Source organism: Abramis brama (assembly GCF_963993115.1).
Source record: "Abramis brama genome assembly, chromosome: 22".
Lineage (NCBI taxonomy): Eukaryota > Metazoa > Chordata > Actinopteri > Cypriniformes > Leuciscidae > Abramis > Abramis brama.
In genome coordinates this window covers 27,755,827-27,772,305 of record NC_139984.1, presented here as the reverse complement: position 1 = coordinate 27,772,305, position 16,479 = coordinate 27,755,827, and the positions used below count along the sequence as shown (strand labels likewise).

Sequence of the window (16,479 nt, the reverse complement as noted above, 5' to 3'; positions counted from 1 at the left end):
GTCACAGTCACTCCTTGTGTTTCACCCGGTGTCTGCGACACTGGCTGATCCGCATTGCTGATGTGCAGTTTTTCAAGCTTCTGCGGACTCTTCGCTGTTGTTTCACACTCGTTATCAGCATTTAAACATTCCGCAGGCACTTTCTGTAAATGTCTGCGGTTCCGCCTCATCTCACCTTCCCCCTTCGGAGCCTGCACCACGAATGAGCGCGGTGCACTCTCCTGCGCTCTGACCTGCACTGGACCTTTCCACGACTTTTCCCCGTCCAGTTTCATCAGCACCGCGTCACCTGGCTTCAACTCAGGTAAGTTACGCACCCCGTGTCTCCGATTAAAGTAGAAGGCTTGTTGTGTTTTGGCCAAAGCGTCTCTTTCTCTCACCAACAGTCTATTTGGCCACTTTGGCTGCAGGTTTTTCTTCAACGTAGGCAACGTCGTACGAATTTTCCTGCCCATCAACAATTCAGCAGGGCTTGCCCCTGTAGATGAATGTGGTGTTGCGCGGTAACACATCAAAGCGAGGAGCGGATCGTCCTGTCTGAGGATGCGTTTGGCTACTTGGACCGCGCGCTCGGCATGCCCGTTTGCTTGCGGGTTGTGCGGGCTCGATGTGACGTGTTCAAAGTCATATTTTTCCTTAAATGAAGTCCATGCCTCACTAGTAAACTGCGGACCGTTATCACTCATAATCTGCTCCGGTATTCCGAATCTCGCAAAAGTAGCTTGCAGTCTATTTATCACCTGCGCCGTCGTTGTATTTGGCAGATGAAGGATCTCTATGAAGCGCGAGTAATAATCCGAAACAATCAGATACATCTGGCCCTTGTCCTCGCAAATGTCTATAGCCACGCGCTGCCACGGTCTGTCAGGTAGCGGGGTTGACTTCAGTGGCTCTTTCCTTTGTGTTTTCCTGTTTTCGCGACAGAACATACACAAGTCAATTTTGTTATTTATATCCGATGATATACCAGGCCACCATACGGATGAATTTGCCCGTTCTCTGCACTTTGTCAACCCTAAATGGCCTTCGTGGATGCGCTCAAGGATGTCCTGTCTCAGTTCACTTGGAATACAAATGCGCCTGCCCAGAATTATCAATCCTTCACTTATTGACAGCGCATCTTTCACAGAGAAAAAGTCTCTAACACCTTCCGGTACGTTTCTTACATGCTCTGGCCATCCCTGCTTAATGAACTTGCTTACTAGTTGTAACTGTTCATCTCTTTCAGTCGCTGCTGCGATCAGGCTCAACTTTGACTGCGACACGGGCAAGCCGGCTATAACTGCATCAACGTAACAGGCTATCTCGTTCACTGTAGGTCTACTGCTCGTTGTATCATCGCCTATCGGACTTCTCGACAGCGTATCGGCTACTACCAGTGTCTTCCCAGGTGCGTATTCCGCGGTCACTGCGAATCGCATTAGTCTCATTAAAAGTCTTTGACAGCGTATTGGTACCGCGTCCAAGTCTTTTTTATTAATCAATGGTACGAGGGGTTTGTGGTCTGTAATAAGGCGAAATCTGTCCAGGCCTATGAGATACTTCTCGAATCTCTCGCACGCCCAGACCCCGGCCAAACATTCCTTTTCAATTTGCGCGTACCTGGTTTCTGCCTCATTTAACCTCCTCGAACAATATGCCACCGGCTTCCAGCTGTCTCCGTGCAGCTGTAGTAGGACTCCTCCCAGCCCGTAGCTACTCGCATCTGCAGACACCGCTGTGGGCTTCCCCGAATCGTAGTACGCGAGAACAGGTGCAGTCATTAAAGTTTCTTTAAGCTTTTGAAAAGCGCATTCTTGAGACTGGTCCCATGTCCATGCTACAGTCCCTTTTAATAAATCAAACAGCGGCCCGCCCACTGTCGCCAAGTCTGGAATGTAACGTCCCATGTAGTTTATCATCCCCAGGACCCGTTTCAGTTCACTCACATTTCGTGGGGCTTGCAGCTCTGAGATAGCCCTTACTTTCCCCGGGTCAGGCCTGACTCCTCTCTCGTCTATGACGTGTCCCAGGAAATAAAGCTCCTTCTGTCTGAAGATACACTTATCTTTGTTGAGCTTGAGCCCTGCGCGCTCGATCCTCTCCAGAACGCGCCTCAGATGCTCGTCGTGCTGTTCTTGGGTTTCGCCGTGAACGATTAGATCGTCCATGTAGACCGCAACTCCCTCTAAGCCTCCTAGTAGTTCGTTCATTTTGCGCTGAAATATTTCTGGCGCTATGCTAATGCCGAATGGTAAGCGCTTAAAACAATATCTAGCAAACGGCGTTATGAAAGTAGTGAGAAGACTGCTCTCATTATGTAGGGGAATTTGCCAAAAGCCGCTTGCGGCGTCCAATGATGAGAATATTTTGGACCCGGCGAGTTTGGCAAGAATTTCGTCAGTCGTGGGTAGGATGAACCGTTCTCTTTTTACATGTTCGTTTAGTTTTTTCAGGTCTACACAGATGCGCACTTTCCCGTTAGGTTTCATCACTGGTACCATCGGCGCGCACCAGTCCGTGGGTTGCGTTACCTTTTCAATGACTCCGTTCTCCTCCATTCGTTGGAGTTCAGCCTTAACTTTGGGAAGTAATGGTAACGGCACTCTTCTCGCGGTGTGGACTGCGTATGGCTCTACATTCTCTTTTAGATTTATTTTAACTGGTTCGGTTCTCATTGTTCCCTGTTCACCGAATGCTGCGCTGACTTGCTCGATTCTTTTAACTAAGCCCATCTCTACTGCTTGTTCTCTGCTTAGCAAGTTGTTCACAGTATCGCCCTCCATGACGTGAATTGTGAACTTGAACTTTTTTCCTTTGTACTCCGTGGTCGTTTCAAATTGTCCCAAACAATTTATCTTTCCACCTGGACTGTCATATTTCGCATGTGTCTGACTCAGCTTCACTTCACTTCCAAGCGAGTTAAAAGTCTCTTCATTCATAACGGTCACGTCAGCTCCGGTATCAATTTTAAATTTTACTCGCGAGCCTTGCACGTTCAGTTTCACAAACCAGTTCTCTGTGTCATCAGCCCCAGTTTTGCTTACCGTTCCCAGGTAATATGAATCGTCATCACTTGCCTGTGTGTGTGTTCCTCTTATTACCTCATTAACTGTCCTTGAGTAACACATACGCTCCCAGTGTCCTTTCTTTTTACATTTTCGACACTCAGTTTCTGCTGCGGGACATTTCTCCTTGTTGTGATGTTTCGTTTTTCCACATTTTCCGCACCTACCGCCTCCGATCATTCTATCATTTTTTCCTCTCGCTGGCCTCTTTTCATCCCATCTTCCTTTCCTTTCAGGTCGTCTGCGTGTAACCTCCTGAACACTGCTTGGTGCACCTTCCTCCTGTTGGCTCACCTGCTGGGCGATGTCCTCCGCCTGCCTCACCATCAGCACCGCCGTGTCTAAGGTAAGGTCTGTCATCAGCTGTAACTTTCTTGAAAGCTCTTTATCTCTGATGCCAACCACGAGCTTATCTCTAATGTTCTCTGTTTTCTGGGCACCGAACTCACAACTCTCTGCTAATTCGTAGAGTGCACGGATGAACATCTCTGCCTTTTCCCCCGGCCTTTGAATGCGTTGGTAAAAGCACGCCCTCTCGTGGATGATGTTTTTTTTCGGGATGAAATAGTCATTAAACTTGTTCAGCACGGCGTCGAATTCTTTTTCCTGCTCGTCCCTCTCAAACGTGAACGAGCTGAATATGTTTTCTGCCTCTGGCCCCATGGCATATATAAGGGTACTCACTTGTACCTCGCCATCCTCCTCCGTGAGCTTCGAGGCTATCCTGTACCTCGTGAAGCGCTGTCGCCATGTGGCCCATTCTTGAGGTCTATCAAAGGTGAAGTTCGTGGGTGGGGCAAATTTTGCCATTTCTACTACTCCACAACTTCTGACACCATGTCAAATAAGTCTTACTTACAACGACTTTGTTGCTAAGAACTTATTTATTCACCAGCTTGCAACAGACACAGTCTAAACAAACACCGTCTCCATATGTCTCTAGCTACTGGATTCAAGTCCCGCCCCCCTTACTCTCAACCTATCCTATTACCAGGCTAGGTTGTCAATCAACATATGTAAATATCTATTCTCTATGACACTTTCACAAATGGACCATTAACTATATTTCCTTGTTGAACCCTACTCTATTATCCCACATACATCATCATTATTTATCATACCTGCAATAGAGGTTTCATTGAGCTTCATCCGGCGCTGCGTGTTCAGCTCCTCCGTCCACACTCAGCCCCCATGGCAGGTTCAACATTTCAAGCATATCATATTCTAAATCCCAAACCTGAATCAAATATAAACGTAATTAGTGCTCTATATATCTGTCTATCCATTAAAGGGATAGTTCACCCAAAAATGAAAATGCTCTCATCATTTACTCACCCTCATGTTGTTCCAAACCTGTATGACTTTCTTTGTTCTGCTGAACACAAAAGAAGATATTTTAAACAAGGTTGGTAATTAAACAGTTGCTGGTCCCCATTGACTTCCATAGTATTTTTTTTCCCTACTATGGAAGTCAATGGGGTCCATCAGTCGTTTGGTTACCGACTTTCTTCAAAATATCTTCTTTTGTGTTCAGCAGAAGAAAGAAAGTCATAGAGGTTTGGAACAACATGAGGGTGAGTAAATGATGAGAGCATTTTCATTTTTGGGTGAACTATCCCTTTAAACCTTTTCCTAAAATTATCCTCATTCTTCATTCTATCCTCTCCATTCTTCAGATGACTGAATAATACATCCCGGAAAATATTATACTTACTACAAATAAATAATACATGACATACATTTTCAGATACACCACACACATCACATAATCCATTTTCATGTAACCCCATAATTGCCAGTGTTGAGTTTAACCCTGTATGTCCCAGTCTTAACCTAGACAGCAATACTTCTTTCCTATTTCTTCCCTGGCAATGTATCCTCCCTACTGTCTGTGTGATACTATAACACCATCTCCCTGTGCTACTACTGTCCCAACTAATTTGCCACTTATTCATTAACTTTCTCTTTAAAATCGATTTTGCCTCCTTTTTCCCCATAGGTACTTTAACATCCACCTCCCTCTTGTCTAGTGCTTTTTTTGCTAGTTTATCAGCAACTTCATTACCAGATACCCCAATGTGTGCGGTACCCAACAGAAATACACCACTATTCCAGCCTATTTCAGTCTGTATAGTGATAAATATACTTCCATTAATAAATCTTCTCTGTCTGATCTTGCATGTACTATACTAATTAAAGCTGAAGAAGAATCTGAACATATTACCACTTTATTTGGTCTGACTTGTTCGACCCACTGTAGTCCTATTATTATAGCTGTTAACTCTGCAGTGTACACAGACATCTCATCAGTCAACCTCAAACTAATCTGTTTTTTAAATTGTGGAATATATACACCTAATCCAACCTTTTGACTGATAGGTTCCTTAGAACCATCTGTAAATATTTGTAATACTGAATAAAATGTGTTATTTAAAAAAGCATTAACCTAATTTCCAATGTACTCTTCTTTGGGCTTGTCTAGTAAACTCAAATCTACAAGCGGTTCAGGGACTTTCCATGGTTCCATCAGTAAGTGGTATACTGGGACAGAAGATCTTATTGTCCATGCAACATTCCTTAGCCCATACTCTGCTCTTCCATCCAAAACTGTGTCCTCCATCATATGAGTATTCCCAGCACTCCTCCAATACTTTGCGAGTAAGGTGATTATTTGCTGATTGTTGAAGATTTACCCAGTATGTAATTGCCAGTTTTTCCCTTCTAATATCTAGAGGCATCTCTCCCATTTCTACTCCAATTGCATCTACAGGGGATGCAATATAATTGCATCCCCTTATAATAGGACCTTATAATTGCATCCCCTTTTGTCCCCATATAATAGGACACCACGTCCTGGTCCGTTCGGACAAAATGTCAGTGGTGGCTTATATAAATCACCAAGGAGGTATCAGATCCAGAACCCTTCACAGGCTGACGGAACGCCTCCTGGTCTGGGCTCAGCACAATCTGCGCTCGCTCAGAGCAGCGCATGTGCCCGGCCACCTGAATGTGGGACCAGACAGACTGTCCAGGAACAATCTTCCGGCAGGAGAATGGTCTTTACACCCGCAGACAGTCAAACTGCTGTGGAGGACATCTGGCAGAGCGAAAATAGACCTATTTGCGTCTCAAGATAACGCTCACTGTCAGGAATTTTTCTCCAAGAGCAGGGATGCGCTGGCCCACGTCTGGCCCCGCTGCCCGCTCTATGCGTTTCCCCCGTCACGCTTCTACCCCAGGTGTTAGAGCGAATCAGGGAAAACGGATGCCCGGTGCTACTCGTCGCCCCATTATGGACGAACCAAGCCTGGTTTCCAGTCCTGATGCAGCTGACGAGTACCACCCTGTGGCCGATACCGGTGAGGAGGGATCTCCTCTCGCAGGCAAACGGCTCGATCTGGCATCCTTGCCCGGAGCTTTGGTCCCTACACGTGTGGGCCATCAACGGGTACCCATTAACCTCCCAGCGGGAGTGTTAAACACGATCACACAGGCTAGAGCTCCATCTACGAGACGGCTCTATTCCTCAAAATGGTCTGTGTTCACTAGCTGGTGTACAGCGCGTGGCACTTCACCCTCACACTGTGGGGTGTCGGAGGTTCTTTCCTTTTTACAAGAGCTTCTGGATAAGGGCAGAGCCCCATCCACGCTCAAAGTTTATGTGGCGGCCATAGCAGCGTTCGCTGAACCAACGCTTGGCCACTCATTAGGAAGGAACGATCTGGTCATTCGCTTCCTTAGAGGAGCTAAGAGGCTGAATCCTCCCAGACCTCCCTCGGTTCCCGTTTGGGACCTTTCCACGGTTCTGGAAGTCATGAAAGGTGCCCCATTCGAGCCAATACAATCAATAGACCTAAAACACTTGTCTCTCAAAACAGTGTTTCTTTTGGCTCTCGCTTCAGTGAAGCGCATAGGGGACTTGCAAGCGCTCTCAGTGAGCGCGACGTGTATGGAGTTTGGACCTAATGACTCGAGAGTCATACTCAAACCAAAGCACGGATATGTTCCTAAATCCCTCAATACACCATTTAGGGCACAGGTGATCTCCCTGTCGGCCCTGCCGGTATCTGAAGAGGAAGGGGACGCAGGCTTCCTTTGCCCGGTCAGGGCGTTAAGAGCCTATGTGTCTCGCGCATCCGTTTTCAGACAGACGGAGCAGCTCTTTGTTTTGTTCAGCGGACGTTCTAAGGGACTAGCCGCGTCAAAACAGAGTTTATCCAGATGGATAGTTGATGCTATAGTGCTAGCTTATACATCTAAGGGCCTGCAATGCCCGTTAGGCGTCAAAGCGCACTCCACGAGAGGCATGGCCTCGTCGTGGGCTTGGTCTAGTGGGATTGCCTTGCAAGATATCTGTATGGCGGCAGGATGGGCCTCCCCGTCTACATTTATAAGGTTTTATAACCTCGAGGTTCCCGCTTTACAAGCTAAGTTGCTCTCGGTCTAAATTTTCAGTATTGCCTGCCCGATGCTATCGGCTCAGGATGCTGAAACTGCTAGAGCGTCGATCACTGATCGTCTGTATACTTCTGTGGGCAGTGCGTAAGTCCCCCATATTTATCAGTCCAGGCCGAGTTCGCCCTGGCTGTGTGGAACACTTGATATAATCTGCTCTTATTAGAGCTCTATATTACAGGAATGATGCTATTCTAGCCCCTCTTTCCGGATTCTCTGTGAGTCCCGTGTGATTAGGCACTGTATGAGCCCCGGGCACCTGCCCTTGGGACTTTAGTGTTGTATCTCAAGCACGCACGGCGTTTTACACTGTGTTCCCCTAGCGTAAGATATTACGCAGTACGAGAGAACCTCTCGTAAGAGAACGTACTCGGTTACTAACGTAACCTCGGTTCTCTCTAGAGAGGGAACGAGTACTGCGTATCTTGCCGTGCATGCATCACGCTCTGGTTCGCTTCGGCGATGAAAAACTGGTCAAACCAGCCTCTCGAGGCTATATTTATAGCCGAGCCCCACCCTCTTTGGGCGGGACATGACGTATTGGGCGCGAAGCGCCCTCATTGGTTCTGACGTCATGAGGGGCCTCTCTCGATAGGCTGGTGCAGTTGCCGCAGAGCAGCCAATGGGCGCGCGAGCTGTCTCGCCCATGTCTGCATGCTGCTGCAATGCGTTTTACATTATTGCAAAATTAAGGATAATTTTTGGCTTCAGTATCTCGTGGAAAAGAGGTTTTCCCCTAGCGTAAGATATTACGCAGTACTCGTTCCCTCTCTAGAGAGAACCAAGGTTACGTTAGTAACCGAGTACGTTTTTTAAACATTCAAGGCTTTGTCGAGTTAACATCAAAGTTTGTCATCAAACTTAACTCATCTAGTTGTGTTTGACGTAAACTCTTTTTTTGCGGTGACTATTTGACAAGGAACTATAAAAAGTCTTTAAAGTAACTTTGTAATAATGAACAGTATTATTTTTCTGCATTTCAGACAGTTGTTGTATGAGGTGTCAGAGTCCATCTGTGATAAGGACCTGAACAACATTAAATTCCTACTCAACGACAAACTACCGCGCAAAAAACTGGAGAAGGCAATGGTGAGAGACGTCACCAGTTTTAGTCTGACGTCACATTTCTGCATGTGGTGTTTGATTAAATCTGCTTTAAAAACATGCATTTTAGACGCTGCTGCAGTTGTTTTTGGAGATGGAGAAGGAAGACCTTTTGGGTGAAGATAATTTGGGCATTCTGCAGGAAATTATAAACAAGATCCATCCCGGATTAGAAAAAAGAATCGTTCAATACAAAACAGAGAGTTGTGAGTGTGACTGTTTTATTATTTAATGATGTGATGTGTGAAACATTTATTAATTTGCCTCTCTTATATGTAAAATAAGTTAAAATACTGTAAATCAAAACGGCAAGGAGATTAACCCTCTGGGGTCTGAGGTGTTTTTGGATCTTGTAGACTAGAGTTTTTGCTACAAAATGTTTTGATTGATTTTATGCATGCTCTACAATGTGAATCATAGTATTATTATGGTTGCTATTGTTTTCTGTCCTATTGCAGCTGGTGAAATGGTTATTGCTCAAGAGACCGAGATTAATTATTCCGTGTCGTACACACCAGCTCCGGTATAACTTAATTTGCCTAATTTGCATTAATGTTCATATTTTACTCCTCTTCATATCATCTGTCTTCTGTGGAACCCAAGAGGAGGAATTACATTTTTTTTTATGTTTATAAAAAATGTTTAATTATAAAAAATGTTTATTATTATCCAATATTGCTAGAAGTCTCTTCTGCTCACCAAGGCTGCATTATTTGATCAGAAATAGAGTAAAAATAGTAATATTGCGAAATGTTAATACCATTTAAAATAACTATTTAATATTCCTGTGATGAAAGCTGGATTTTCAGCATCATTACTCCAGTCTTCAGTGTCACATGATCCTTCAGAAATCATTCTCATATGATGATTTGATGCTAAAGAAACATTTCTGATTATTATCAATGTTGAAATTTGATGAATAGAAAGTTCAAAAGAACAGCATTCATTTGAAATAGAAATCTTTTGTAACAATATAAATGTCCTTACTGACACTTTTGATAATTTTAATGTATTCTTTCTGAAAAATAAATAAAAATAAATTAACATTAACATATAAAAAACATTATGCTAAGCATCTCCATTTGTGTTTCACCTTGTTAAAATAGCACTTACTACTTAGCTGTAAAACTTTGTCTCTTTCTCTCTTCGTTCCACAGCCCTCACCGCCGACATCAGGTGAAGTTACTTTACATGTTTTGCAGAAAGTAATGTAGAAACTCCATGTAAAACTTAACAAAAATTATTAACAAGAAATGGGAATTCATGCAAATTTAAATATACAAAAAATTTTAAATGGATCAAACTCAAAGCTTATTTGTTTGGCGTTGTTCTTCTTGGCAGAGGACACAATGGATGACCAGGTGGACAGAAGTCTGAATGGAGCTTCTGAGATTAGAGGAGGCAGTGGCGTACCGGACACCCCCGCAGCCCCCGCGGTGCGTGGGGGCCCCGCCTCTTTGGAGGGCCCCGCCCAGGCCCTTCTAAAAGGCGTTCACACACCACATAGGATAGAACGTGTTTTTGCTTTGAAAAACTCAAGACGCGGCAAATGAATTTGAGATGAATTTAGAATGCCGTGTCATGCTGGAGAAACGGCACGCAAAGCGTGAAGGTAGTGCAATGATTGAAAAAGTATGTGAAAAACTTAATAATGCTAAATAATTTTCTAAAACAGCAATCAGGAAAAATAAATTTTCTCTTACATTTGACTTGTCATTAACACTATAGCCTACAGTGATGCGCGGGTTGATCCGAAATGAGCGGGTGCCTGCGGTCACCCGCGGTTACGAGTCATCCAAAAATATTTTTAATGATATTCGGGTCGCGGTCGGTCGGGTCGTTTGAAATAAAGATGCCAATTAAACCTTTGTAATTTATATATTACTAGACACTATTTTCAATGAAATACATAGGTCTACACTTTATTGGCTGAATAACTGGCAAGAAGTATGATGACGCACGAGCTCAGTCTGCAGGTAGAGATGGAGGCGGCAAGAGAAAAGGTGAAGACTGGAGAGTGGAAGCTGTGGGAGTGTGAGAGACATTTGCCGAAATAATGAAAGATGATGACCAAAGTGCTGGTTTTGTCATGTGTACTTCTTGCGATGCTATTTACACATTTGATAGCCACAAAACTGGCACGACCAACCAGGCACGGCGCCAGGATTTCAGTTTTGGATAAGCCAGACCAATTGTGGGTGGGCCTTAAATTAAAAACGTTAAATAAAAAAATAAAAAACGTTATCCAATCACTGCTTAACTTAATAAAAAAAACATTGACTAATATAGCTGTTATTATCTGTGCGTGCGTATACATAATATAGATTTTAATAGCTTGATGCTCTTTAAATATTTTGTTGCATTGTTAAAAGTTTCGGTGCATAGGACGGACCTATCCGCGATCGCTCTCCATGGTTCTGACCAAAGAAGAGCGCTTTGGAATCTCCATTACGCATCATACCTGGGCTGCATTTTCCGAAAATATTGTCTATTAGCGCGCTACGAAGACTCTTAAGGTATAACTTAACTAAAGGTATACTACCACTAATGTATAGGCTATCATTGCTAGGCGTCTTCAGGGCTATCATCATCCACTCGCGAGGCAGAGCCGCTGAGAGGCAGAGGCGCTGCACTGTAAACCCCAATGTTGTCCATACTAAAGATATCAAGTTATCAGAACTTGACATTACTTAAAATAAAAAGTTTTGGCATCAAAACTTAAACAGGTCTGCTTAACTTACTCATTTGGCAGCAGAAATCTTTCTAATTAATATTTTAAGTGTTGTAAGCTCAACATTTCAATTCATTTAAATTATTAGCTATGTCTCTGTTTAAAATGATTGGTCGCGCTTGAAATTCTGCCTTGACAACCGCGCTGATTGGTCGATATAACGCAAGGCGGTAAAATATTTTTTTTGTCGTGCTGAATGTTTAACGGCTCTGGTGTGACGACGCAGCAGCAGTCCTCTCGAGGCACTTGCAGTTTTCTGAAATAAAGTTAAATAGGTAAGTAGAGATTTAAACACATTTATACATTTATCGTAATTGCCTTACACGTTTTATTCTAATGTTTTTTCCCCGTTTTACTCCGGCAAGCGGTTCAAGCAGACAGGCAGTAAAGCAAGCGGGAAGAGAGTCGTCGTGAAAGACTCAGACTACACTCAGTGGTAAGTTAATTTTAAAATATACGTACATTTTGCTTGGTTGCTTTTAAAATACTTTATTTTTAGATAATTTGCGAGTTGTAAACACGGTTGAGCTACTAACTTTCTGTAAGAACATTTAGTGCTAACTTTCCCGCTGTATTTCCTATTATCCTCCCCCAGCGGCACTATCAGGCAGGCGGTCATGAATCAGGCGCGGAGGGGGAGAGAGTCGTATAGCCTAGGCCCACGGAGTTAACGTTAGCTGGTAAGTTAATGTATAACACACCTGTAAATTGTACTTTATTGTCTGTAAAAGGTTTTATTTTATACGGATGGACAAGGTATAAATGCGGTTAAGTTTGACCCTTCGCAGGGAGCTTGATTGACAGGTGATCTGACCAATCATACTTCGCCATCCGCCATTTTGTCCGACAAAGCAGTCAGGATAGTAGATTAAGGGCCTGCTCACATATCGCGTCTTTTGCGCGCGCAAGTTCGTTATTTCAAATGTAGCCGCGCGGTATGCGCGCTCATAATGGAAGCGACGCGGTCGCGGTGCGACGCGCTCGTTTTTTCCAAGCGCGTCCGCGCCGCATCGAGATAAAAACATCTAAACTTTTCAGAATGCCGCAAGCGCACCGCAGGTCACGTGACAAGAACCAAGCTTAGCAACGACAGACGCCTCCGAAGCGCAACCACCTCGAGCGCTTTGGAAAAAGGAGAACGCGGCGCGCCTAGCGTTTTCGATGCGTTTTTATGCGCGATATGTGAGCGCCGCCTAACATGGGAGGATTTGAACTTGAAAAACGGAGTGTACTGACGTCTTTCCGTGGTTAAAACAACATTCCTTCTTATGTTTGTTCATGTTTATTTGAGGCTATAAATTAACTAGAAGGAAGAGATGATCGGTTCACGAGCAGCTTTAACTGATGCTCTACAGCGATCTGTCATGACACATTAAAGAGCCACAAAACGGTATTTATTGTTTTAATTTCTTTTAAAAAATGACCAAATTTGAAAGGTGAGACTTTGTTTAATATGTTTAATATCAAACGTAACCGAAAAGTAACCTGGTCTGTACTGTCTGTCAGCGTGTTGTCAGTCTCCTCTCTGCCCCGCGATGTAGCCTATTTTTCACTGCGTGAGAACATAGTGTGGCCGCGTGAGAACGGCCTAGCTTGTCGGACATAGCGACAGTAACTAAGGAGGGCGGGTCTCAAATTGACAAATTGGTCAAACGCGCCAATGGACTATTATGCAGGGAGCATTCTTTAAAACTTCCGCAATAATATAACGTTACGCCAGCTGGAAATGTCACTTGCAAGTGATGTAATGAAACATTGACAATTTAAGCTTGAAGGGAGTAAAGTCTCCTTTTAGGCTATTAAGGAAATGTAATTTTGCCAAAAGAAGAACTTTTATTTTAAATAAATGTTCATTTTACATCAGCCTACTTCAGTGTGATATTTGTTACCATATTGTCATGCTTAATACTGAGAATTTGAATAATTGTAATGTGATGATCAGATGCAGATATCTAAATCAAAGAATATGGGTGATTTACGGGTGGATTATCTATTTTTAACAGTGGATTCGGGTGACTCAAAGTGCACCAGATTAATGAATTTATCTTTAAAATGTACAAAATTTTATTTGCCGCCCCGGACTCCCCTAGAGGTACCAAGCTCCACCCACAAAAATAATGTGGGAAACACATTTGGCTATATGATGATCTACAAAAAATACAAATTTAAATATCTCATTATTAAAATACATTATTAGGATTTTACCACCTCCGCCTCATTTTGAGCCAGGAAAAACCCTGAGTAACATAACATGACAGGAGCTATTTTGCTGAATATTCTCACGATTGCAAATGTTACATTGATTTTAGTTCAATAAACAAGTAATGAATATTAAATTATTTCAATTACTTACTTAGGTTAAATATTACATATACGCATGTAATATAATGTGTATTTCCATCAAAGGTTTGGTCTTAAATTTCATTCAAAGTGGCATTAAAAATGTCTTAAAAAGTCTTAAATTTAACTTGTTTATATCTGTAGACACCCTGTTAATGACAGAATTTTCATTTTTGGGTGAACTATCCCTTAAGGTTAAGTTGCACCTTTTGAAATGTACATGAGCTTACATGCATGTGAATTAATTTAAATTTAATGTTTATTCATCTTCACTAGATGTCCGATGATCGCAGCTCTAATCTTGATGTGCCAGTGGGGATTGTACTAGTGGAAGATGGGATGACTCTTCAGCCCCTCAACTCTCTGCATTTGTCTCCCTTGTCCATTGGTATAGTAATTGAGGGAAAAGTGGTGATGGACAATCTGCATGACCTTCCTGAAGCAATGTGCCTTCTGTTCGGGCTAATTTATAGTTTACACCTGAATTACCCAAAGTCTCTAAAGTACACATTTGAATTTATTCAACGCATCCTCCTTTCCATGGGGCAGAAAGACCTGCAGCCTAAAATACAATCTTTGGCTAACCATCTGTTTGGTTAAAATGGAGAAAACGTGATCAGCACATGCATTCAACAAAAAATAAAATATGATGCAGCGGCCAGTAAGACTTTTACCAGCAGAATGCAACAGCTTTTTCTAGGGGGCGATGTAATTTTCTCGATGACAGAACACTGAAATTTGTTGCACGATTTTGTGGAACGACTACAGACATCCCTTAAAAAAAACGTATTTTTGGTAGATGTGTCAGTTCCTTGCAATGTGTTTAAAAAATTAGCTTACGATTTTGATGTTTGTGTGCCTTAAAAATGTGACTGTTAGAAATGAGCTTATTTTGTTTGTGTCTTTTAACAATGTCACTTAAAAATTAGCTTATGATTTTGATGTTTGTGTTAGAAATTAGCTTATTTTGTTGTTCATGTGTCTTTTAAAAATGCAACTGTTAAAAATGAGCTTATGATTTTGTTCATGTGTCTTTTAAAAATGTGACCTAAAAATTGCTTATTTGATGTTTGTGTTAAATGTGTTAGAAATTAGCTTATTTTGTTTGTGTCTTTAAAAAAATGCAACTAAAAAATTTGCTTATGATTTTGTTTGTCTTTTAAAAATATGAGCTTACTGTTAAAACACTACATTTTGATGTTTGTGTGTCTTAAAAATATGAGCATATTGTTATGAGAAATGTTTCTGTTAAATTAATGTAAATGCTGTATAAACCTAATAAAGTGGTTGATGTGAAAAACAATACTTGTTTTAATGATTTAATACAAGGAAACGATATACTGTATAAACAGGAAAGTTTGAGTTTAGTCTTTGCCTTTTTAAGTTATATGTACTTAAACATTTAAGTTATCTGTAGTTAAACATTAAGTACAGATAACTTAAATGATTGAGTTACTTCAATGAAGCGACCATATTAGGCCAACTCAATTAAATTGAGTTGTCAATTTCCCCATTACTCAATTGAACTGAGGGAATCACTTTCCTCAAATCATTTGAGTAGTCTCAACTTATTAGGGTTTACAGTGTGGCGCCCTCCTAGCAACGGCGCTGTTTTTGGTAAAACATGATTTTGACGACGTTTTGTTTTATTGAAAACTCTTTTTAAAAGATTTTTCGTTTTGTATAAATTGTATCTTAATTTTGATCACTGTTTTATCAATCAATTGTCTACTTTTAAACGAAAATATTCAAACCAAAATAAATAGGCTACTCTCTGATTATGTAATCCATATGTAATGTGCATTTCTCTCTGGCGTTCATGGCGAGTCCGAATTGTCAACTTCATCTTTGCAGCGACACAGAAAACACCAGTTTATTACTAAACAATTAAATGTCTCCTTGCTTATTTAGACACATTCATAATCATTACTTTAACCGGTTCTTTGTGGCAAGCTTTATGCGTGCGGTCATAACGCTTATTATCAAAATAGACATAGCCTATTTAAGTAGGCTAATTAAATTAATATAAAGGGGCGATTTGTCCACGAATGGCTTAAATGAACAACTACTAGTCGACTAGAAAAAAAAAATAATTAGTCGGAGGTAGCCCTTATTCCACATATTTTCGAACCAGCAGGCCATTCTGGGTTGAGCGAGCGACCCTGCGGAATGAGTGAGCGGAGCGGAATAGGTTCAGCTCTCCGCTCACGAGCTCGGAACAAACCCGAAACTCACTGTCTGCTGAACTTGCACAGAAACATCAAAATAGACATAGCCAGCTTTTTAAAATTGTTGTTAAAACTAAACATTTAGACTATTTACAAATTATGAGCTTATTGACGATTTTTTATAATTCTTGACAAAATTAGAATAGCCTAGGCTATATTCTTTTTTTCCCCAACGACGCAACGATGAGCATTTACTACTTTTAAAAAATGCGGGTCAGGAAGCGGGTCGGGTACAATATTTTCTTTTTCTTTTTTTTTGCGGTCCGAGTTGCGGGCGGGTTAGTTTAAAACGTCGGTCGGGTGCGGGTTGTTTATACATTGACCCGCGCATCACTGATAGGCATAGCATCACTGCTGGTGGGAGGGGCCCCGTCGCCTTCTTTGCGGGGGGGCCTCAGAGATGTGCGGTACGCCACTGAGAGGAGGTACTGTAGGAAATGTCCAATACAACATCATGTTTGATCTCTGTTTTTATCCTATACTAAAAAAAAAATGTTCATGTCTTTGTCTTAGATCAGAGTCAGCATGTGGAAATCAGCTCAAACTTGTCCTCGACTGAAAATCCAGAGGTAAG

The 16,479-nt window shown here is 42.1% G+C and overlaps 1 protein-coding gene across 4 annotated transcripts in view; it reads left to right on the top strand.

Moving 5' to 3' along the window:
- Positions 1–16,479, top strand: part of LOC311072881 (caspase-8-like) — a 33,480-nt gene that overhangs the window by 7,562 nt on the left and 9,439 nt on the right. For 2 of the 4 annotated variants that reach the window (XM_084098230.1, XM_084098229.1), the window contains exons 4-8: positions 8,486–8,591; positions 8,677–8,812; positions 9,065–9,129; positions 9,764–9,782; positions 16,419–16,474. In XM_084098230.1, the coding sequence (XP_083954356.1) occupies positions 8,486–8,591; positions 8,677–8,812; positions 9,065–9,129; positions 9,764–9,782; positions 16,419–16,474 (382 nt within the window). Of the gene's footprint in view, positions 1–5,529; positions 5,711–8,485; positions 8,592–8,676; positions 8,813–9,064; positions 9,130–9,763; positions 9,783–16,418; positions 16,475–16,479 lie in introns of all 4 variants that reach the window. The other 2 variants (XM_084098231.1, XM_084098232.1) reach the window with 2 other exon arrangements.